Source organism: Strix aluco, chromosome 1 (assembly GCF_031877795.1).
Source record: "Strix aluco isolate bStrAlu1 chromosome 1, bStrAlu1.hap1, whole genome shotgun sequence".
Taxonomy (NCBI): domain Eukaryota; kingdom Metazoa; phylum Chordata; class Aves; order Strigiformes; family Strigidae; genus Strix; species Strix aluco.
The window spans coordinates 132184443-132209124 of NC_133931.1; the positions used below are offsets into that span (position 1 = coordinate 132184443).

General features: G+C 37.5%; 1 protein-coding gene across 2 annotated transcripts in view; it reads left to right on the forward strand.

Moving 5' to 3' along the window:
- The window catches only part of UMAD1 (UBAP1-MVB12-associated (UMA) domain containing 1), an 85236-nt gene that overhangs the window by 6862 nt on the left and 53692 nt on the right, over positions 1-24682 (forward strand). For both annotated transcript variants that reach the window (XM_074836418.1, XM_074836425.1), the window contains exon 2: positions 1132-1245. In XM_074836418.1, the coding sequence (XP_074692519.1) occupies positions 1164-1245 (82 nt within the window). In that variant the 5' untranslated portion in view covers positions 1132-1163. The remainder of the gene's footprint in view (positions 1-1131; positions 1246-24682) is intronic.

The window sequence follows — 24682 nt, forward strand, 5'->3', positions numbered from 1 at the left end:
AGTCCTCTCAGTAAGCTGAACCTGTGAATACATGCTTTGCATAGTTCTGTTGGTTGTTCTTCGAAAGAGTGATGCTTCCTTACAAAGCTTTTCTTATAACTTCTCTTGGAAGAAGAGAAACTTCCTTGAGTCTACATCTTAAAAGTTTACAACAATTAGAGAATTTCCTTAGAAAAAGGTTTGCTTAGAAAAATGTTTCAGGATGTATCTGTGTTTGTATAGGACTTAATTTTGTAAAAGCTGGACCAACTTTTGGCTGATGCTCATGGGGTTTTTAATATGAATTTGTCCTTTTAAAGCTATTCAGAATTGCCTCTATGTAATCTTCCAATCTTGAGAGAGAAAAGATACTGAGCATAATCTTTTGCAGTTAAATGTTTTTATCCCACGGGTTTCCTTGTTTTGTTTGAGCTGTTGTGAACTCTTACCTGCTTTGGAAGATTCTTTTAATGAATCATTGTTATGAAAAATTTGCAACATATGATTTTGTTGCAGTTTCTTTTAAGGGAATCAGTGGTAACTGTTAATCAAATACACCCAAGTGTTAAGCTGTCTCTAAGATTGCAGACTGGAAAAATGAAAATAGATACTATGCTAATATTGTAGGAGTGGGTGGGTTGGTCTTTTTAATTGCTGCACAGACATTTAAGACTAAAAATCTCTTGTGCAATTTGCTTTATTCAAGTATTCCTGCATTATAAAGCTGCATTTTCTATAGGATCATGTTTTGGGCTTTGAAGTTTAGATGCTTTAGCACTAACTCTGATGAGAAAGTTTGTGTAACAACAATTCAAAGTAGCAGAAAAATATGAAAATGTGCAGGATAAATGTTGAAGGGAGTTTCCTTCTTTCATTTTCTTTTAGAAAGGTTGAAGTTTTTTTTTTTTTAATGGTTCCACTCCATTCATAACTTTATAGAAAAGTCTTTTATACTTCACTCTCTTTTTGCCTGTTGAAGTCAGTTGCTACATCAACAAGGTAATCTGTCCGACATACAAATGCCTGATATTTCAAATCAGGTAATAAAGATTAAACTGTAATATCATGTATGCGGCCTTTGGCATGGTGTGAACTTCTTATGGTAAATTCTGTTACCTTTTATTTATTTAACATGTTTTGTCTTCATTTTAGAGAACAACTTAGAAGAAAAAACAAAAGAGGCTATGTTCAGTTTCTTCCGAAAAAGTCAAGATTCAAAGAAGGTTACAGTGCCAGAAAGAGAAGCAGATGGATTTGTTATTGTGGGTAAGTGATGCTTCTGTATAAAGTGATTCTTACCATCTTTGAAATGTAAAAATTTCTTTGAGATGCTTAGACCAAAGAGAAGCCATGATAAAATTTGTTCAGAATTCTTACTTTTCCTGAAGGAGTTCATATTCCTAGTCTCGTCATTTGGACTAAGTAGCTGAAGTTTTATTTACATAGGTGTGAACTCTTATTCAAGAGCATTGAAAATGTAGTTTCTTGTTTTCCTCTCCTATTGTGAGCAGGTAGAAGTTATGTCCTTACAAAACAAGAAAGCTTGAATTTGAGTCTTCTAGCTTTATGATTACAGTTGTGGGAAGAGAGAATCTTACTGCAGTTGTTAGAGGACTCTTTTTTTCAGGTTTGTTCCTTTTAGTGTTACCCCTGAAGTCTTTTTATATTAGAAGCCAAGAAGCACCAGTGTATTTCTAGTCATATGGTGAATGTGTATGTTCTGTCTCGGACTCTGACTCTTGCTTAGTTTGGTGAAAATTAAGCAGTTTAGGGTTTTCAAAGTCTTATTCAAAAACTAATCTGAAGTGTACTCACCTGTGAACTGGCTACATTTGCAGCTTTAATCAAGCTCTTTCACAGTCTTGTTGGATGGCTCAAGCATGCAGAAGATAAAGAATTTATTGCTGTCATGCTGTAACTGATCCTTTTCTTTTTCCTCTTCTGAAAATTTGTTTTTTCCTCCTTGTAAATCTGTCATCATCAATATTCGGCTTCCGCTGCTCTGATTTACTGACTTGTTCTTATCAGGAATCTTACAGTGTTTCTATATTTAACTGTTACTTCTTGAGCATTTTCAAGTCACAAAAGCCTCTAGATTATCAAAACCTAACAATATGAGAGACTACTGGAACTCTTTCTGAGGAGAACTTAATTACAATTTTTGTAATAGTTCTCCATTAACACAAATCTGGTTTCACATCTGTGACTCTGTGTTGTCATGTTTAATGGTTGCCTTCCACTAGATCTTGTTCATCTGCACTGGTTTTGACGGCTACATCAAATCACTCCAGCACTTGCATTGTGGAAGGGTCAAAGGAGACACATCGTCATCCCAAAAAAGTCTGGAGACCGTTTAGACTTTCAAATTCTGTAGCAGGCAGAGACTTCTGCACCCAAACATTACTTATGTTCCACAATTGTTGGTCCTGATTCTGCATTCAAATTAACTTAATTCCTTTTTCCTGAAATGCTGTCAGTGACTATTTAAACTTCATTCATATAAATTCAAATTAAATTAATGTGTTAAATATAAACAAGAACCAACAACTTTGCTTGAATCCTTTATTTCTATTTATTATTATTTTTTGCTCAGACAGAAGTTAATTTAGCAAACTGCAGCAAAATGGACTGTAATTTCATTTTAACTAACTTTTACTGGGCAAAAGAATTGCCATCAACCTTGTCAGTGGAGCATATCACTGTCTTGCTAGATGGATATAGTTGCAGAATTATAGGTCAGCACTTAAGTAGATACTTATCTAGAGGTTTTGTTTGTCTAGGAATAGTGGCAGTCCAAAAAAAAAACCCCAAACTACAACACCTAGCTGTTCTGCGGTTTGTTTTATTACTCAGATGGGAGGTTCTGAAGCTTTTTTAAACTTAGGCATAAAATACTCTAGAATGCCAGCACTAAATGTCTTTAACAAATCTCAGTAGGACCGTTAGTGTGAATACTTCTGTAGGCAGTGAACACTCCTGAAGGGAGTAAGAATTTAATTTCTTATGTTTTAAGTTGGTTCCTAAACCCAGTCTTTCATCCAAAACATACGAACAAAAAGCCTGGTTTGCTGATATTCTGTGGACTTAGGAGGAAGTGCTTTGCTTTTGTTTCCTGGAGAAAGAAGAGGAAGAATACATCCTCAGGGGACTCTTGTTGCTGATTTCCACTGTTGTAGTCAGGAGAGCTTGTCTGTCACAAATCCCTTGCAAGATTGTTCACACCATGCACCACTGATAAGGGCAGTCAGGAGTCTTACTGGAAGTCTGAATGAGACTTAACAAGAAAGGGTCAAATGCCATGTCCATTAAAGTATGAAAGATCTATTCAGTAATGTAGTGGGAGTACTGAGTATCACAATTAAATGTGGATAATTAAATGTGATTTTTCCCAACAATATTTAATTATTTTAATCTCTTTCTGTATCATCTGATATTTGAAAAAGAGGGAAGAAGGTTCAACACTTCATTGAGAAAGATCCACCAGAGCTATCACCTCATCGATCTTGAGGATCATTTTTTTTGTTTTCTATTTTTTTCATAACTCCTCCAAGTCTTGTTATATATTACTGTATTTTAAATCTGCCTTTGCTTGTAGAGTATCAATGCCTTTGGAATTTCAATATCTGAATACCTAGTCTTTGACTACAAAGATGACTCATAAAAACACTGGAAGAAACAAAAACAACTTTGCAGCACAGAAGCTGAAAGAAATTCTCTATTTTAGCTTCTGAGGCAAATACTGCATGTGTGGGAGTCAAGAAAAAAGAATTTGTAATTCACTGTCTACAAAATAAAAACAAAATATAATTTTCTACCAGAAACTAAAGCTTTTTTATGTGTAACTACCAGTTCACTTATTTTCCAGATACTGGTCATCTCATCTATTCACGAAGCTGTAAAAGTGGTGCTTGTTCTGTAACAAGCAGAACCATTACTCTGAAAAGGGAAAAGAGGCTTATGAAATACACACAACACATGCAATTGGTTTTGATGGGTGAATCAATTGGAGAAATATGAAAAATGTTTCAGAAGTTTGCCTGATTGTCACAAATTATTTCTAAAGTTAACATTCTGAATGCCAGAATTCAGGAAACAAGTATTCAGTTAGCTTGGGGATGTTGAAGTAGTTCTTAAGGAATTTCTTATGTTCTGTGGCTATTGTAATATAAAATAAATTCCAGCCTACCATCCATTCCTACTGTTGCTAGCCACACAGGTTAGTGCTAGCATTTTGGTTTGGCACACAACTAAAAATTTCCTATCAGATCTCACAGATGCATGCGACTGGTAGTGCTAATCTCAGCCTAAGATCAGGGATTGAAAAACTCAGACAGCAATGCTGGTTTCCACGTGGGTTTGGCAAGAAGGTCAGAAAGTCTGCAAACATCCACATGGTGCTGGTGGTTCCACTGGGGTGGGCGGTGAGTGTTTTTTGCTTGAAGACAACTGAAATATAGAATCATAGAATGGTTTGCGTTGGAAGAGACCTTTAAAGATCACCTAGTCCATCCCCCCTGCTATGGGCAGGGACATCTTTCACTAGATCATGTTGTTCAAAGTCTTCTCCAACCTGACTTTGAACACAACTTCTCTGAGCAGCCTGTTCCAGTGTCTCATCACCCTCATCGTTAAAAAACCAAAACCACTTATCACAGAATATTGTTCTATATGTGCTCTTTAAAAAATACTGCTGAATGTTAATTTTGTTTTCAGGTTTAGTTTCAGATGCTGATGTGCAGGGTCTTGGTTACTTTTCTAGAAAAATTTGAAGTAAGCCAGTGTGAGGGAGCAGCAAGTGCTGATGGCTCCACCAGGCAGATGAGCCTGCAGCCAAGCGAGGGTGCCAAGAAGGCAGGGGCTTGGGCAGAGACCTCACCTGCGAGGGGTGGGGTCCCACACTACCTGAGCAAGGACAACAGGGGGGATCTGGTGACCGTGACCAGGGTCAGCCGAGAGTGCAGCGATTGCCAGGCAAGTCTGCAGGGATGAGGCAGATCTGAGGCCAGGCTGGGAAGTCAGGTCAGAGGGTTGGGGTCATCAAGGTGCACAGGCAGGCTCAGGCATCCCTGCAGGGTGGCTTCTTGGCAAGAACCTGAGATGAGGCTTCTCCTGCAGCTCTTTGCCTGGACCCTGATGGATGTGCTCAGGCTGCACTGTGTCAGTGCTGTGGGCACGGACGGCCAAACTCCCTGGGGTTGGGGAAGGGGCAGCTGAGGCCAGTGGTGCCTTCAGAGCTGAAGAGCCGGGATGGCTGTGTTGTCTTTCACTAGCGCCTGGAGGCAGCGGGGTTCTCTGAGGAGCTCTTGATCTGAGCCTTTGACCATGCCTGAGTTCAAGCCTGCTTTGTTTACTTTTAACTTGTGTTTTAAAGACCGTCTGATTATGGATTTAAGAGTTGTTGATTTTTCTTTTGTTTTCTCTCAGGGATCTTTTTATGCCATAAATTGGAGTGGAGTAGATGGCTTGGAGAAGCAGCTCAGTTGCTGGTGCTGATAAACCTGATTTGTAAACATATTTAACTTCTGTTTCTTCCTGGAACTTAGGACAGCTTCCTGTTTCATTTTTTTAGATTTAAATTAAAATGGATTTTCAATACTGACCAATGGCTACTATTTCAGAGCTCTTCTCTCAGCCTCAGGTGCAGATCTCTTAACAGGTGGTAGGAAGTATTGTTACTGACTTATAGGGAGCACTTAACTGTCACCTGAAGGTAGTTTTCTGAAATTCAGCAATTTCGCTGTAGAGTTTTTCAAAGTTTCAAGAATAGGTACCCAAGGAAAAATGGACAGGCACGGGTTTCTCATCAGAGTGGAGTGACTGTCACATGTGCAGGGAGGCTGTGGCCATGGAGTTGTCAGGAATTTTATAATGAAGATGCTATCCTGCTCTGTAAATCTTCCTTTTCCATACCCTACTTTCCTAGATCCTTGGAGGTCATCTAGTAAGCACATACTGGATTAACACCTATTCAATATGCTTCTCACTATTGGAGCAAATATGATTTTTTTGCCTGTTATGTTTCCTCTCAAGAGAACATAAATAGTCATAGACATAAGAAATTAAATGTTTGGAAATCTCTTCCCAATAAGGAGAAGGACTTGTGGTATTTAAGTGAGTCTTGGACCTGTGAAATTAACCAACGTGTACCTTCTGTTTCAATGCTGATGTCTGAAGAGAAGGAGCTCTTTGGAACAAATGTGGTCAGGCTTGCACCAACATCTAAAACTTCACAGAAAAGGAGGTGGGAACTACTGTTTTTCATCCTGTGAGATGAAATACAGTATAAAGCAAATACTTCTTTATTTCTAAGAAAGTAGAAGAGAACTGGTATTAGATGAAAGGTGGAAAGTTCAGGGATTTTTTTGCGAGAAGCAAGGTGTTGTAGAATTCATCACTACTACATGCTGTGACAAAGTCAGGAACATAACAGGATGCAAAAAGAGTGCACAATGATTTTGATAAATTATAGTGGATGATAGCAGATATTCTTACCGCACAATTTTGGTGATCAGGTATGACTTATTATTTTAAGCTAATCTCTGCAAGGCATTCAAACTTTGGCTTTATCTTAAATGAGGTACTTGAACCTTCCTCTGATGTATTCAGTATATATATTACTGAGTTAATTCAAGTTCCTTTGTGCAGGAGCATCCTCACTCAGCTGTGAGACTGTGAAAAGTATGATTAACAGCCAACTGAATGTTTCCCTTTGTTAACTGCAGTTATATTGCAAAAGAACATCCTTAACAAATCCGGAAGTCTTCTGTACTGAAGATATAAAAAAGTAAGATGATCAACACAAGTCAGTCTTTAGTTCTGGAAATCTTGGCTGGTTTTCTGAAGACCAATTTTACATATATTTGTTCCCCTCCAACTCCCCATTTCTGTTTTTCCATTAATTTATTCTGCATGGAGATAGTTTTTGGGGTACTTTTTACTGTGGAAGGAACAATTGGATAAATTGTCTATTTGAATTAAGGGACACCCCCACTGTCACCCAACATGTAAAAAGGTCTTACAGTAAGATCCTTATTGTTTCCATATTGATCTTAGTAATACAGATATACCTACATATATTTTGAAGAACTCCTAAATGTTTGCTTCTGAGAGAAATGTGCTATTTCAAAATCTTCAGGAGTCTGTTATGAAAGGGAAATTTAATATATTGATCCTCCCAAATCAAAGGACTACCCCCATACTAGTTTATTACTGCAATTCAAATAGTTTTTTGGTTTCTCCTCTTTGCATACACACATCACAAATTAAATGCATCAAGAGATTTGTAAAATCATAGTGTAACTGCTGCTGTTTGTTTTCTAGGAGTGAGTACTAATGTGTAGTAGATTCCTGTGAATCTTTACATTGTTTTTCATTAATATTTAAGGAGCTTTTAGTGGTGCTAGTAAGGAAGGCTGGGCTGCTGCAGTGTTTTAAAATATACTATTACGTTAAAGAAATGCACAAGGCTTTGTGCCAGTTGGAAAAAAGCAGTCTCAATGTCCTTTCACTTTCTGCATCAATGGGCTTATATTACGTATTTTTTATATAACAATAAGTGCTTGTGTAGTTATTTCCAACCCTGTAGTTTTCAAATAACCAAACTACTATTCCATTATGTTGTTTAAGTTTAAAAATATTTAATACTAACTTTCTAATAATCTGAGATTTGGGGAAATCTTTTAATATTTTAATCTAAAGAATACTTTATAAGTGTCAGCCTGTGCCACTGTAAGTGAACACTTTTGATGCACACCAGGAAGTTACTGTATTAAGTGACCTGTTTCTTGAAGTGCTGCTTTATGGGTTTTTATACTTAAAAATCGTTAGTAGCTCATTTGGGCATTGAATTTTATAGTCAGAGTTGACTGAAAAAGGAGGAGGAGGAATTCGGAAGAAACAGTCCTCTCCTGTTACCGATTCTTAGTTGCATAAGGAGGTAATGGCTACCCTTCATTCAGTAATGAAGTCAAACTAATCCTCCTGGGTACTAATTTCGCACAAAAACAAACTGCGTTTTTCAATGGTACCACTAGATGGAGATTTCTCTTGTATTCCAGAGTTGTAGGGCTTTTCTCCTTCCCTTTCATGCACACACACACACACACACAAAGTGGAGTAGTAGTAATTATCAGTACACCATTTTATTAGACTGTAGGTTTTCAGCAGATTTATAAAAAGCTTTTTAAAGCCTAATATCAAATCTATAATGGCATTCCAACCTAATAAAAATAATGAAGCTTGAAGTGTTGACAGCATGTATCTAGATGTTGGCTTGTAATTCCTTCCAAACAGATCTGTTGAGGCCCATGTGGGACCTAAATAACACAAAGAAGTAAATTTGCATATTTTACAGCAGGGGGAAAAAACAGAATGCAAAAACATGAATAATTAGGAGCACAAGCTTCATGCTATATTAATACTGTTGAAAAGCATGTGTTGATTGTATTCTGAAAGCCAGTAGTGATCTGGTTGAGTGAACTCAGTCAGCATCTCTTATGCAGATTAAAGGAACTGGGTTACAGAACAACTGAAATTCATTGTTTTGCTGTATAAGTAGGTATATTTCTTAAAGGAAATTTTTTTTTCTTGGATTATGTACAGCACACAGAATCTTTCTTTTTAATGCCTCGTCAAAGCATGTTTTTTTTGACAAAGGACCATGCAATTCTTCATTTACTTGTATACCTCTAGATTTTAAAAACCGTTCTCTCAGCAACAAATCAGATGTTAGTATTTTTAGCACTTTAGTATACATGACCTACTTACTTTTCATTCCGTAACATTTCTCTTTTCTTCTTGCTTTCTAACACTTGAGCCCCTGAAACACGTTCATGATGCTTCCATGCTATGAATTTCTTCTTTTTTTTTTTTTTTTTTTTAATTTGCAGAAATGCCCTTCTTTAAATGTTAGCATCCAGGCCATTTTTGAATCTGAATAATATGAATCATTGTGTTGGCTTCTGGTGATTGCAACATGTGCAACATACTTTTTATGAAAAAAAAGTTACTTAAAAATAGTAAATAGTATTAAAAGTGATTTATTGATTGCCTTGGCTGAATATTGTCTTGGCTCCTTAACTCACAGCTATCTCAAAAAGTTACCTGGTTTTGAACACTGGCTCATGGGAGCAGAAAAGAAAGAAGATGAAGACTTCTTTTTTAATTTCTGCAGCAGTTTTCATTCTGGGGAGAAAAAAGAAATATGTGCTGCTGTGTTAGAGCGCATTATTTGGGGGCTTTAAGACAGACAAAAATGCACAGAACCAAACATTTTCAATCTGTCTTTTAAGCACATCTTAATTTGCATAACCAAAAGAGGAAAACGGTAAAATGTACCAGTCCTTTTAGAAGTTGCTGTAATTGTAAGAGGTTAAAAAGGCATCTGGCAAAAGGTTGTTTTGAGGTCACACATGCATCTGACAGTTTGCTGCCAGCCCTCTAAGAAAATATTGTTTGGAGTTCTGTTTCTGTTTTTCATATTAACTGCCTTCTGACTTGATGTATAATAGCCACTTTCTACATGTCCAGGTCTCCAAATTGTTCCTGAGAGGTTTGGTCCTACGGATTTTAACTCTTGCAAATAGTGATGGAAGTAGAATATGCTGAGATAAGAAAATTCTTTTTTTTCTAGAAATTTATTCTCAGAAAAGATGAAGGCATTTCTTGGGCATGACTGTTCTGCAATGATGTATTTACATAGCTGACATAGCATTCTTTAACCTTTGCTTATAGTAGGGTGATTGTTTTTGACACCTAGATTCTGACAATTTTACTCCCATACATACTAGTTTACTCTCCACTAGTATTGCCTTAGTCTAGTGGTCCATATAGCATTCTTAAAGCAATTTGTGGTTGGAATGTAAGAAAGGAAAATACTGATTGCTTATTGTAAAACGGAGTAGAAATAGCAAAATGTAGTGTAGAAGTAAGGATTTTCAAGTGCTGGTTGTAAACTTTGTTTCCCAGAATATGCTGGTCATTAAATCTCTTTTAGAATTAAAAGCTTCCTCACTTTATGATGCAAAGAACATAGTTCAAGACATGATAATAAATTTTTAGCTCAAGTCTGATTTTCCTATATAAGGTGAACTCACAGCTAGGGCTAACTGCAAAACAAGAAGTGGAAAATGTGTTGCAGGAGGGCAAGTTGCTATTCTGGCAAGTGATAAATTCAAGTTGAAGTCCCTCTTTCAGCAATTTACAGCATAGTTAGAAGATCGTTCTTTGCAAAGAGAGCCCTAGTCATTAGCCGGTGCAATCACTGCCTGTCTGGTTGGAGTCATTCAGACTTCTACAGGTGTTGATCAGTGTTAATTTTCTCTGAAGGAAATGTTACATTGAGATGATTTTACACACACCCCGCCCTATCTCTGCAAATAAATGGTTTTGTACATTTTGTCAATGGAAGAAGAAAAATTACTTTGCCAAAGATACATTATCTTGATTATTTTTAATTAGGTAGTATAAAGAAACTCAAGAAGGTTATGTTCTGTGTTTCACAAGTGTTTCAAGTCAGTCGTGTCATAGGCCTCAATATGAAATAGTAACATAAGTGTAAGGGTTTTCTTTATAAAATGAAAGATGGCTTGTTACCTTGTGCATAAAGGTTTTTTCTTTAGCTTCTCTTTCTTGACATACTAGTTAAGTACCTTTCAGTAGGGGCCAAATAAATGAAATGATAGAGGTGATTTATCCAATTGTTTTGCACTTCAGTGCTATTTCATCTGCTTCTGCCATAACACATCTTTGGTGGTTGCCAAAAAATGTAATGTGCTTTCTGATCTCTGCTCACACAGCTGAATGATCTTCAGCTTTTTCATGTTGCTTTTTCCCCACAAATGAGGGCTGCATGGAGTCTGTTCTGAAATTATTCTCTCTTCCTTCAGTCAAAAATAAGCATTTGCTCACAGCATTGACCACGGCTTGCTGGGGAAATTATATAGTCATCATTTTTTGTGACCATGATCACTTTGTGCTTTTTATATCTTTTAGGAAATTATTCTAGTGCTATTTCCATTTTCATGGGTATGTCCTTCTACATGATAGTAAAAAATAAAGAGGAATGCAAAGACGTCCTAGAAGTAGTAGGTTGCTTCGTTTGTGCAGTTTGTTTCTTTAACAGTTAGTGTACAGTTTGCTGTTATTACGGTTAACCATGTACATCACAGGATGTAATCACAGTCTTAATTCTGGATATTGTTTCCTCAATTTATGCATGGTTATTTGCTACAAAAACTGTATGGGTCAAAAATGATAATGGACAGAAAATAATTCAAAAACTTAAGTGAGTTTAACTCAGGAATATCAATACAGTGTGAATGTTTCTCTGTCTTTCCCCCTCCCAGCAGCTGAAATAAATACGGGACTTCAGATACACTCAGCAGATGTACACAGTCTCTTCATTTCCTTTCTTTTGTTTTTGTCAGGGTGTCTAGGTGAAGTTAGGGGAATATGGATTAGGGGAATATGGATTTTGTATTTTGTCTATAAGAGTACAAGTACGAACTGTAGAGAGAGTTCTCACAATTGGTAGTTTTAAATTGAGGTTCATTTGTTTTGGTGGGTTTTTTGGTGGTTTTTTTTTTATCTTCTCTTTCAGTTACCCTCAGATTAATGATGAGGTCTTTGAGCATATGACTGCCTTTAAACATGTACAATATACCTTTATTTTGTTTCGTTTAAAATGAGCAAGCTTCATTAAAATGATCCAAAGTCCCAGGCCTTTCCTGGAACAAATAAAAAAAAAAAAAAAAAAAAAAAAGATTTTTCTGTTAGACTGCATCATTCTAAATCTCTTTCTGCTGAGATTTGTCTAGGCCAGCAATATACTGCTGTTATTCAGGAGTTTAAGCTCATAGTTTTCCTATTCCAAGGTGAATAATGGAGAGGAACAACTTAAAACCCACAAGATTAATTTTTTTTATCCTTCTTTCACTTTGTATGAAACTTCGTTTATTTGAGAGGGAGGGAATGGGACTTTATGGCTACTTCTCTGCCATTTTATTTTTTCAATGCAAACTTCCTACATTATTTCTTGAGTTACTTCATCCTTAGGTCTTGTGGAAGGGGAAGGCCATGACTAAGGAAGATTTGATTTACAAAAACATTAGCAAAGCTATTATAGCGGAAAGCAGCCAATAATATCTTTAAAACATGGGTATAAAATATACATACCGATGCATCCTTCATTAGGAGAGAGAATTAGGGGTAGATTTTTTTTTTTTTTGCTAGAACTGCTTGCCTTTACTAACCTACAAGTTATGTCAACACTGTTATAAAGAGATGGACAAAGAGATTTCCTTAGATTTAAACAAAATGTAATATACTGACTCCAGTTGAATATAAACTTCAGTTGGCTATACCAACTCTTATAAAAATTTACTCCTACTTACCTGAGTACACCAGAGGTGAGACCCAGGAAAGAAGCAGTAGTAGTTCCCAACTTGTGCGCTGCATTTTAAAAAAATAGGAAAGAGCGAACCAAAATGTAGAATTAAACATCTCTGAAATTTGGTTTACAAAATGTGTTTTGAGCATATTTGCCTAAAATGACCCACTGGCAAAAGCAGAGACCAGCATGTATAAGCTTGTATTCTTGGTATGCTCTGGAGCTAAGTGTCTGAATCGAGGTATCATACATCAAGCACGTCTGTCCACTTGATTCAAAACCAAAATCCAAAGATACAGCGTGTTCTTCTTGAAATATGTTTGGTGTGTACTTGTGCTTATTCAAGCATTCATCTGAGAAGCGGGAGACCTCAAATTTAGTTCAGCACAGGTTTAGTGCAGTCAGATGCACATCTTCTAGCATCTAAGTCTAAAACAGTCCAGTTGGGAGGACCTCCACTGTTTATATTGGCGGCACAGTGGTTCTACTTCAATAATGCAGAATGTAGGAGCTTCTGTGATACTGCATTAATCATTGAACTGCAGTGACATGGGAGTAAGGAGACTGGAATACTGCTCTCTACTCCCTAGCCTGTGTGTGTTGTGGGTTTGTGCTTTTTTCTCTCAAACTGAAATGACTAAAGGTTTAAAAAAAACCCCAACCCCCCAAGAAACTGTGAAGAGACAAGGAGTGTTGCCAACTCTTAGGCATCGGGCTCAGACTCTTTCTGATTTGTTTTAGCTCTGTCCCAGGCAACCTTTTCTTTTTGGGTGAACCAGGTCCAGCTTCAAAAGGAAGGGGAGAAAGGTGCCCCACGCAAATTAAATTGTAGCTGACTGGGAGGGCTGCCTGTGGGAGGCAGGAGCTTGAATACCTTCAGGCTACAGGGACCAGATCTCAAGTCCATTGCTTCTTGAGTGGGCCAGTTGGAGGGTGAGGGGACAAGTGGGATCTGCTCTCGTTTCCCCTGTTTTAATTTCCAGGGAAAAGGTGCCCATTATGCCTGGAACATGCTTTTGGGGAGGTGAGAGGAGGTGGGAGTTAAGCTGCTTCGCGATCAGATCCAGGATGCTTGTGTTCATGTACAGAAGTGACAGCTAATTAATTTAGATCCCTAATGCATTTTGTGGCTTCTGAGAAAGCTGCTTCTTTAGATTATTGTTTCAGGTATGCCTTTCCAGGCATCATACCCATTCTAATATTTTTGATAGAAAAAATGTGCATACTGTGTGAAGATAATAAGTCATGGTTTGTTACAATATGCTTTTCATTTTAAATAGCATTAAACAGCAGTCAAATTCTATACTTGCAAGTCTTTGCTATTAGACTAAATCACCTTTTTAGGAGTATGAAGAAACTATTGAAAGAAGGGGGAGAACTTTAGGAAAAATAATTGAGGCTCATACTTTCGGTTGATACTTGTCACAGCCGCGAATGCATTCATTATCTGTCAAAAGTTGATTAAAAAAAGCCCTACTTCGTTGCTGGGAGGTGTGTTGCAGGCGCAGCTGTTCGGCGGAAGAGGGTGCGTTTTGTTTGTGCATGCTGCTCCTGCCGGCTTAGTGATTCGGCTGGCACAGGCCCCCGGCCCCCGTGGGGCTAGGGCTGACAACGCTGGCTGGTAAAAGAAATGGGATCTTCTTCTATGTAAAATAATAGTAAAAGCTATCCAGCACATTGTATAAGAAGTTTATTGAGAACTTCAGATTAGCAAATGTTTTATAAATTTTATTTGTCTGCATATTGCATTTTTTAAGCCTGAAGCACACAGTACTGCTGTGGTTTAAAGTTGATCGGGGCCATAGAGCGATAGTGTTGGTCTGCTCTTTATCCTTATACTCCCAATTTATCTTGCAGTGTTTGGGGTTTTTTGCAGTCTTCTATCTTAAAACAAAAAGGCAAAGATTATTTTTTTTTCTTTTTTAAAGACCCTCTCTTCCCCCTAATTTCTCATGATATCTTTTACTTGTTAAGCAATACAGGCTTCTACCTGCTTAATGTCAGCAGGTATCTTCCAGTTGCATGTCTTACACACTGACCTTCGTAACAGCTACTCTTGAGCAAGAAATGCTTTCTTTCCTAACCTCTGTTTGATGAATCAGATGTTAAGCTAAGGATGTCTGTGTTGCTCTTTTATGTTCTTATTTCAGAAGGTGTGATATGTGTAAGTGGTCTTGTCTACTACTTCCCTTCTCTTTTTTCCTACCCTCTCCCTTGGGTCTAGCGAAACTTCTGAATCCTCTGGGTTTATATTTCTTTCAGTCTTCAGCACATTCCTGGCAGCATAAGCCATCTGTTTGCTTACATTCTGTAGCTAAAGTCAATGAACTTCTTGTGCAGAGAATGAATTATGAAGTCAAGACATTTCTGGTGAGAACATGTGTAGGCACTTTTGATCTTAACTCTGGAGATCAGGCTTAATACGGGGTGCAAACGAACACACTCTCAGAGACTCTTGCTTTAAAACTTCTATTTTCATTCTACTACTGATGACTTTACTGTGTATACCGTACATTACCTTTGCCAACTGGAGAGCAACCAACAATTAATTTTGTTGTCTGACTTAATGTAAGTGCTCTGATGTGATACCTGGTGTTAAGGACCAGTCTATTGATGTAGTGTTTCGGGAATCCAATGTATTCTGCCCCTTTTGAGAGAATTGAACCATGTGCTATGCTGACATGCTGCAAGCAGAAGATGATAGCTGGTATACTGTGGGGATATTATTTGACTTTTGCTTTTAGTTTTACTTTGTAAGTATGTCCGAGATGCTTTTTATTACTGTTAAACCAATAAGAATAACAGAACTGGTGTTGAAATGAAAAAAGCAGACAGTTTTTGAGAGGTCAGGATTTTGAGTGTATTGTTTAAGATAACTAAACAGATAAATGCATATAAACTGCCTCCAGAAGTCATCTGAAGATCAGAACATAATGTGACATGGTCCTTGCCCTTCTTTCTTCCCTCCAAAACAACAGCTTCTAACTGGGAACTCGTATTCTGAATTATCAATTCAATGATATGTATGAAACCTAGTTGTGAAGTACAGTGTGCAGGTAATCAGGATAAGTAATGTGACCATCACTGCTTTAGAAATACCCTGAAATGGTAGTCAAGCAGAGGCAGAAATATCCTGAAGTGCATTTACTTCTGCCAGTTGTTAAAATCCTGTCTACTTTTAGATATTCCTAGCTTCTGATGTATTTATTAACAAAAGATAGATAAGAAGAGTCTCAGCTTGTACACTTCATGGACAAAAAGATACCCAAAGAAGAGCTTTCTATATTCTTACACTCCCCACATTCTAGTGGGGTACTAACTAATGCTAAGTATTTTTTCTTCTTAAATGCAAACATCTTATTTGTATATGTTACTATACACCCCGGAGCTAAGCATGATGGACTCTTTCTAAAAGACATGGTGAAGAAGCTCAGGAACGGTTTGTAGATTCCATTGAAATGTTAGGGATGTGTTTGTTTGTGGTCATGTCTGTGGCCTTCCTACTTTCCCAAGGTGGATTTATATACAATTCTTTTTGTTGGTAAAACTGAGGTTCTCTTGCCAGTGAGCATAATTCATGCTATAGTCATAGTGGAAGTGTTTGGATGTTTTAGATCTTGATGTAAACTTTGTAGATAGATCAAATAAATACAGTTTGAATAAACAGCATTGCAGATGGGGGAGGCTTTGTTACATTTAGTTGATTGTAAACCGAGTGTCTGGTTACCTTTTTTTCCCCCTTAAGTTCTGTCCCTATTTTAGTGTGGGAGGATCAGTTGTTGCCTTTTTTCCCCTTCTTACACAGTGTAGTGGAAATACTGGACTATGGAATTGATCCTTATGGAACACTACTAAAACTTTACTGCATGTGCACCACCTGCTTCTGAACAAATATTTCTAGCAAGCCATATGTATATGCTTTTCTATTGGCAATGAATTATTTTCTGAACAGCGAACTGAACAGCCTCAGTTAAAATAAGTGTGTGCACTGGAGATAAATTCAGTATAGTATTAAAGTTGAAAAGATTCAAAGCTAAATGTGGAGTTAATCAAGTGAAGCAGAGCTCCACAGTTCTTGACTTTTTCCTGTGAGATCTTCCAGGGGAGATCCTCAAGCAGTCAAGTAATAGGTAGACAGAGTAGCAAAAGGCTTGAAAAAGATTTGAGTAACTCATCTGGTCTCATAGCACCATTTAATTCTTGTATCCTGGTATTCTTCTTCATGGAGGAATACCAGGATATAGTCAAGTGTGATAGTATCTTCCATGATCATGGCCTCTTGACAAAAAAAAGTTTCAGGACATTAAACATTGTGTATGATGGAACCACTGCAACTAAATCCTCTGTTAATGCCTTAGAACATGAGAGGAAATGGGAGAGGGACCAAATATGTCTTTAATTTACCTTTGAACTAACTGATTTCAGGTGGCCTGTCCAGTAAGTTTGTTGGTCCATGTAAATTAGAGTGCCCTTCTGACCCCAAAGCTAACAAATTTCAAAATGAAGAGGTAGGCTGATAGGAAAAGCATAATTTACCAAAGACATGATACAAAGTATTAGCTATCCTCCTTCAGAATTCAGCTTCTATTGTTGATAAGACTTGTATTTTAAAGAAACCAATAGCTCTTGGCGAGTTTCCAGACACTCGGGAAACTTTGGGTTATAATTACTCTTTACAGCTTCTTTTGATTAAAAAAAAAACCCAAACTACTTCATGTTGCAAACAATTTACTTGCATCTAAGTGCTTTCATTAAAATAAATATTGTACCAATGTGAAAATTTGGCTCATAAAAAATTGAGCCTAATCTTTAGGAGTTCTTATATGTGAATATATTTCACAGATATATATGATTATGTATAGAAATTGTTGGTTTTAAGATTTGGCCACAGTAAAGTTTTCTTTCTCTGTATAAACTGAAAGCAATGTTAGTTTACTTATGTTTACCTGTTATTTTTTGCATTGGATGTAAGCTGAAAGTTGATGATATCTATTTTGCATGCAGCTGTGTGCATTTTCAATATAGGAGGAAATACAATCAGTTCAGCATGACTGGATTACTATAAATAGTTCTAGAAAATACCTTCATTTCCTCTCCACATTTATTTTTGTCATATGCCTTACCAACTCTAAAAATCTGTATGATGTAATCAAAGTTGAGTGTTATATTTTTATTTTAAAAATTCAAAGTTACGACACAGAGTCATGCCAATACTTGAGAATAATAACAACAAAATAGAGCCAATCTTATAAAAAAATTTTGGGCATGTTTTGTTTATTGGAGGTAAAGAATTCATTTATTGCAGATAATAGTGATGAAAGCAAGAATGCAATATATTCTTTTGTTAAAACCATAAAAAGTTATTTTGGTAACTAAATAGTGCATTTCTGCATTAACAAGAAAAAGTACAGATTTCGATCCTCTTTTTTCTTCCTTCTAGTGGAAGCTAATTAGATAACAATGGTTTTACATTATTTCTAACTTAATATTCATTTGTAGGTTTAAAAGTTGAAATTTTAAATAGGGTAGTTATGCTTTCTAAGTGTGTCATCATCTGCTAAACTAGTGTGACTTGCCTGCTTCTAACTAGGTATGAAAATCACGCATTTTGTGAGTCAGATAAGTGCAGGCTGCAATAATACGCAATGCGCAATAACGCATCTGAAAGGAAAAGCACCTTTCAGAAGAACTTGTTGTTCCATTACAAGTAAACCCCATACAGGCTGCTGTCCTATGGCTTTACCGCTCACTAGCCTTAGCCCTCCTCCCTTATGGTTCTTCAATCTCATCCCTTCTCCCACAAATCTCTCCTTTAATAGCTTGGCAAAGGAACGGCACTTCTGAGACTAGCTGGCATGCTAGTCTGAAGTCACGACGGTAGCCACCCTCAGATAAGCCTAATGGAGCGCTTGGCTTTGGGCAGCTGGTAGGTAACAACTGACTCGAGAGGCTGCGTGCAGCCATATAACCCTTGGTTGCACTGATCTGGTTTAGCAGCTCTGTTTTAGGGACTTGGTTGAAGCTTAATTGACACAGGCCAATGATCACAAAAGTTATTAATGAATAACAAAGGAAAACACACACACACACATCCAACTGTTAAAGCCTTTTTTTTTTTTTTTTTTTAAAAAAAAGAAATTGTAGCTGTGTAGTGCTTGAAGCTTTAAAAACACTAGTATTTTTTTGTACCCCTTGCCTGTGAAAGGGTAGGTGTTGTTATTCTAAACTAACTTTTTCTTTAAAATACATTTTTCAACCTTTTAGAAATGTTTTCCTTTGTTGTATCCATTACATAAAATTTTATTAAAAGTGAGAAAAGTCTTAGATTTTCATGCCGAGTCACTGTTATTTTTGCTTTCAAAATTGGGGGTTCTCAATGTATTCCTTTATTGGTAAAACAGTATCGTTTATGAATATAAGACTTTGTAGATTAGTTTTACGTTTACAAAAACTGAAGTAGCTGTAGCTTAGTTTGTTCCACAAACACAACTGAAGTATTGTGATACTGGGTTGATACTAATTCTTTTGTTTTGTTTTTTTGATTAATACTGTTTTTATCCTTTGTTTGGAATTATTTCACGTAACTCTCTAAACTCTGGTGGGTTTTACCCCAGAGTTTGTTGGGTTTTGTGTGTGGTGGTTTGTTTTTTTTTAAAAAAACCAAAACGTACTCAAGTCTATACTTGACTTCCTTACTAAGAAAGTAACTTTCAGGAGAGCTGCAAAAAGGTCATAAAAATATTAGCACTGATTGTTCCCAGGGAATTTGATTCTCACTGTTCTACATGGCAATTCCCCCATGCCAGTGGAAGATGAAAAGCCATCTAGCCATATAAAAGCTGGATGTTAAGGGTTGTGCCTTTCTATACAAAACTTGCTGCAATCCCCAAATTCAAAGTAGATGAGGATGTGTGCTAGACATCAAGAACAATTGAACAAGGGAGTGTGCGATGAAATAAATTTGCTGGAATGTAGATGGATCAGGGTGACTCTGCAGAAATAAAGCTATGAATTTTGCTGTCCCTAAAAGCATCTTATTAGGTGAATTCAAAGCCTGTCACTGGTGAGCTCACTTGTTTGAGTAGAAACAGTTATAGGCAACCTGTCTGAAAGCAAGCCATATGCCAGAAGTTGACTTAAGAGTATGATAAGCCAATGGTGTTTCAGAGATGTATCTTTCCGTAAAAGACAGTAGCGTGCTTTTGCAAATTTCTGTGCTAGCTAGATACCTGGATGGTTTGATATCTCAAATGGAGTCCTTTAAAAAGGAGGAAAGGCAAGTACACAAGAGAAACATTTGAAAAATAAAAAAGGCAAAAAAAAGCATTGGTTTTTAGAAGTCCCATAAATTGGGAGCAGGATGCCACTGCTTTTTTCCTGAATACACAAGTTGCCACCTGGAATTGTAGTGAAGGTGTCTGAGAATAGATGGATGAAGCGTGACACATAGTGGAAGAAAGAAGTCATGTCTACAGAGGTATTGGTTGATAGCTTGTAACTATTAAAGCCAAGCATCATCCAAAGAAAGTAGATCCCTAAATCAACTGACATTGTTGGAGAAAATACTGACATAATGCCTGTATGTATACAGATGCATCTGCATAGCCATTGCAAATTTGTTCTTTAAGCTGATAGATTCCAGGGTGTTTCCAGCTGTAGTTCGGGTAGTTTTACTGGTATGTTTAAGGGGCTTACTACTGTTTTTTAAATCAGAACTTTTTCACAAGTGGAGCAAAGGCAGTTTTTTCCACAATGAATTAAGTACATGCACTGTGCCCCACAGTGAATTCAGGTTGAAGAAGGTTGGAAAACTTATTCCAGTGCTAGTATGAAAGACGGCTGATTATCAGCAGACTCAGGTAAAGTTAGAACATTTTATAAGGCTGCAAAAAAATCTGTAAGTCTCCAAAAAAAGTAGTTACCATCTGTATTTCTGCTCTGTATGGAGACTCATCTTTTTTCTCCTTCTTCCATGTTGACCAAGTTAGCTTTCACTTAAGAATTGCAAAATCTTCATATGATTAAGTGAAGTTTTTAGAAAGTTAAACAGTTTTGTATACTTGACACATTGAGATAAGGTGTTTAATATTACCCATAGGTAGTACCTTCAAGTTTATTTTTAGTAAAATGTCAGTTCTTAAGAATTCCCGAGTGCTGAACAATTGTCACCCTGAAAGTTTACAGTGGCAAGTTTTAGCTTGTACTAACTCAAACTGGGGAGGAGACCTATCTTTTCGTTTATCTGTTCACCATGGTGATTTGTGAGGATGAAACAGTGTAGTTGGTAATTCTGGATTGCTATTGAAGGAGATCATCCATCTACATTGTCGGCTATATGTCCTTCTAGTGTGTAAACATTTCTAAATTTTGAGAACCTAGAAAATACAGAATAGAAGCATGTAGCTGTTTCTTCTTTAAATTAAAATGTAGTTGAGACTTACTCTCAGGTGTGCCAACCACACTTTGAAAGTAGATTTTTGAAAATAGCTGAGTAAGGGCAGAGCAAATGCCGAACAATTGACCATTTCCTGAAATCTTTGGACAGAATTTGGAGGTAAAGTAATAGAAAGAAATGCTCAATATACAAGTGAGGAAGATGCAACAATTCATGAGATGGATTGTGTTGAGTAGGTCTAGAAGTTGAGTGTAGGTCTGGCATGGAGAGCTTCTGTTGGCTCTGCTGACCAAAGCTCAATACTAGTATTAGCCAAGAAAGGTTGATTGATTTGTCTTTCACTGTTGTTACGCACTTCAGCTAATGAAGTGTTCTGTGGCATTTGGACAATGGTAGTAATATGGTATTTTGGCATCTTTCAAAGAATGTGAGAAAGGCTGATAGGAATTCTGGGTCTGCGTACTCTCATGCATTACTGATCCAGATTTCATAAGATATGTCTATACTAATTACAGATGTTCTTGCATACCTTGTTCCATTACATCGTGTCCAAGTACAAACTGAACTCTAGTTCTGTCTTCCGGTGCCACAGCAGGTATGAGTGCAGAGAAATCTGAATGTTCAGTACAGTGGGTTTCAGAGTGAGAGCTACACCTACCCATTTGACCACATGCTGGCCACACTGGTGTCTCAGAACCCACTTTAGATAGTCTTTCTGGTTTTGCCTGTTGGTGCATCTGAGGTGAGGATTTCCTAATCACTGGAAGACGAATGGAGTTGTTTTGATTCTAGAGGGGGACTTTCTAGGTGGAGCAAAGTTCTTTCTAGGTGGAGCTGTTCTAGATAGAGCAAAGTTTTCCCCTCTCTGTACATAGTCCTCCAGGGGGGAGATAAACATCAAAATTTGCAAGAAGAAGAGCGTACCAGCAGAGGGTTTGGCCAGGCAAGCCTTTTTGCATCTGAGAGTGCAATACCTTGTTGCCACTCCTGTGTGTCAGAGTCAAGATCACAGAATAATAGAATCATTTGGGTTGGAAGGGACCTTTAAATGTCAGCTAGTCCAACTCCCCTGCAATGAGCAGGGACATCTTCAACTAGACCAGGTTGCTCAGAGGCCTATCCAACCTGACCTTGAATGTTTTCAGGGGCATCTGCCACGTCTCTGGGCCACCTGTTCCAGTGTTTCACCATCTTCATTGTAAAAAATTTCTTCCTTACATCTAGTCTAAATCGACCTTTTTTAAGTTTAAAACCATTACCCCTTGTCCTATCACAACAGGTCCTACTAAAAAGTTTGTCCCCATCTTTCTCATAAGCCCCTTCTAAGTATTGGAAGGCCACAGTAAGGTCTCCCTGGAGCCTTCTCTTCTCCAGGCTGAACAACCCCAACTCTCTCAGTGTTTCTTCATAGGAGAGGTGTTCCATCCTTCTGATCATCTTCGTGGCCTTCCTCTGGACCTGCTTCAACAGGTCCAATTCTTTCCTGTGCTGAGGATTCCAGAGATGCATGCAGTACTCCAGGTGGGGTCTTACCAGAGCAGAGTAGAGATGTGGAATGGTGGGTTATTTCTTGTACTCTTGAATAAAGAGCAAGGCCATCACTGTATTTTTAACTTTCTGGTGCTATACCTTTACCCTAGTAAAACCTTGTGGGAAAGAGAATGGTAGTGATACTGCTTGTGGATTTTCTTAAACCTTTCTGCCTGGATGGCCCGTGGCTTTTGTGATCGCTTTAAGTTATATCTTCGGTGTGTCTGGGTTTGTCTGTATGGATGAGTCCAGAGAGATTCCAGTTCATTTTGTCTGGACTCGTCAGGTTGTCTGTACTTTTTAAAATGCAAGTGCTGAACTGTGCATGAGCTGATGACATGGATGAGAGGAAAGTTTTGATTACCTTGACACTAGTGACACAGTAATGGAGCTACATTGTCTGGGCTGGAGCTGTCTTGACTTCTGCCAGTGTAGCAGGGTTGGCAAAGGAGTTTGTCTGTCAACATATAGCTATATAGGCCCATACTTGGTTTCAAGAGCAAGTGTGTTACTCATTCCTGACTGTAAAATGATTGGTTTAAAAGGCTATTGAAATGAGGTGGTTCTTTAGGCTCAAGAGACCAATAGACCTTAAGAAAAATTAATTTATTGCTAGTGGCTGCTATAGAATTTATACTGTAACTTCTCTCCTGATTTAACCCCAGCTGGCAACTAAGCCCCACACAGCCACTCTCACACTCCCCCGCAGTGGGATGGGGGAGGGAATTGGAAGACTTAAAGTCAGAAAACGTGTGGATTGAGATAAAGACAGTTTAATAGGTAAAGCAAAAGCCACACAGGCAAGCAAAGCAAAACAAGGAATTCATTCACCACTTCCCATCGGCACGCAGATGCTCAGCTGTCTCCAGGAACGCAGGGCTCCATCATGCGTAACGGTTACTTGGGAAGATAAATACCATCACTCCAAACATCCCCCCTTTCCTTCTTCTTCCCTCAGCTCTATATGCTGAGCATGATGTCATATGATGTGGGATGTCCCTTTGGTCAGTTGGGGTCAGCTGTCCTGGCTGTGTCTCTTCCCAACTTTTTGTGCACCCCCAGCCTGCTCGCTGGTGGGGTGGGGTGAGGAGCAGAAAAGGCCTTGGCACTGTGTGAGCGCTGCTCAGCAACAGCTAAAACATCCCTGTACTACCAACAGTGTTTCAGCATAAATCCAAAACATAGCCCCATACTAGCTACTATGAAGAAAATTAACTCTATCCCAGCCAAAACCAGCACATTTTCTTTACCGTGTCAGTCCAGTAAAATGTAACCCAGGGAGTCTATATTTGAACTAAAGGTCATATGTTTTACAATCTTTTGAGCATGTTCAAGAAAAGGAAGTCCTATGAAATGCCTTTTTTGGGCATCAGTCTTGTTCTAAACCTGTTAGTTTAATAGTAAGTTCACTTAAATCTCTTGTCAACTGGTATAATTTTCCCAGAAGTGATTATTTTCAGTCAAGCATTATAATTGAAATTAGGAGCTTTCCTTAAATCTTAGTATTTAACTCAAACAATTCTAACAGTTTTTTCATTCTTAAAGAGCATATGTTGTGATAAACTTTTTTCCTTCAGTTATGTGATCATGTGAGTTATGGTGTTCAAAATACAAACTGATTGGGGATACCTAGGAATATTTAGCCATAAGTGATGTCATTTTCTTTAAAGATTTATTTTTAACATTTTTAACATTAAGACTACCATCATTTCCATTCTAGCTTGGTCTAAAAGTTTTTTGTATTAGCCTACAAAAAAAAAATTTCAAGTTGGAGGGAGGACAGTGGTTTTCCCCCAGTTGTATTTTGCGTAACACTGCAAAATGGTTGGCAGAGCTTGATGTAGAAGTCTTATGAGAAGTTTTCCATTAACTGGAAAGCCCTGTAGATGTCAACTTTAAAGGTAAAATAGTTGAAGTTGTATACAATATGTCATAAATAGTTGTCAGGTATATTTACATTTGATTTTTGCCATAATATTTCTGGCCAGCTGCTGATTTTAGGAGAACCACTAAAATTGCACATGTGGAATATTTCGAAAGACTTTTTTGGCGTTGAATTTTTTTTTCTTCGTTTGCTCAGGAGATATGTTCTTTGACAAATAGCACAAGTCTGTTCTAGTGAATGGTTGTACAGTTTAGCTGTAATAGTTCAATCTGTGTTTGCTAAAGATCTTGTCTGATTCTTTACTGTTTGTTTGATATTAAGGACTGCCATTATCAATTTGGAAGGTATGGGGGAATCCAGGCTTTTACCACTAATTGTTTCCCTGTTAGACTTTTATCCTGATCAGTGAGTTTTATGTTTGTTGGGGTTTTTTTAATTGTAAATTTTTATGGTAAACCACATTAGTTTTTCACTACATCCTGGAATAAGCATGTTTAACTAGCAA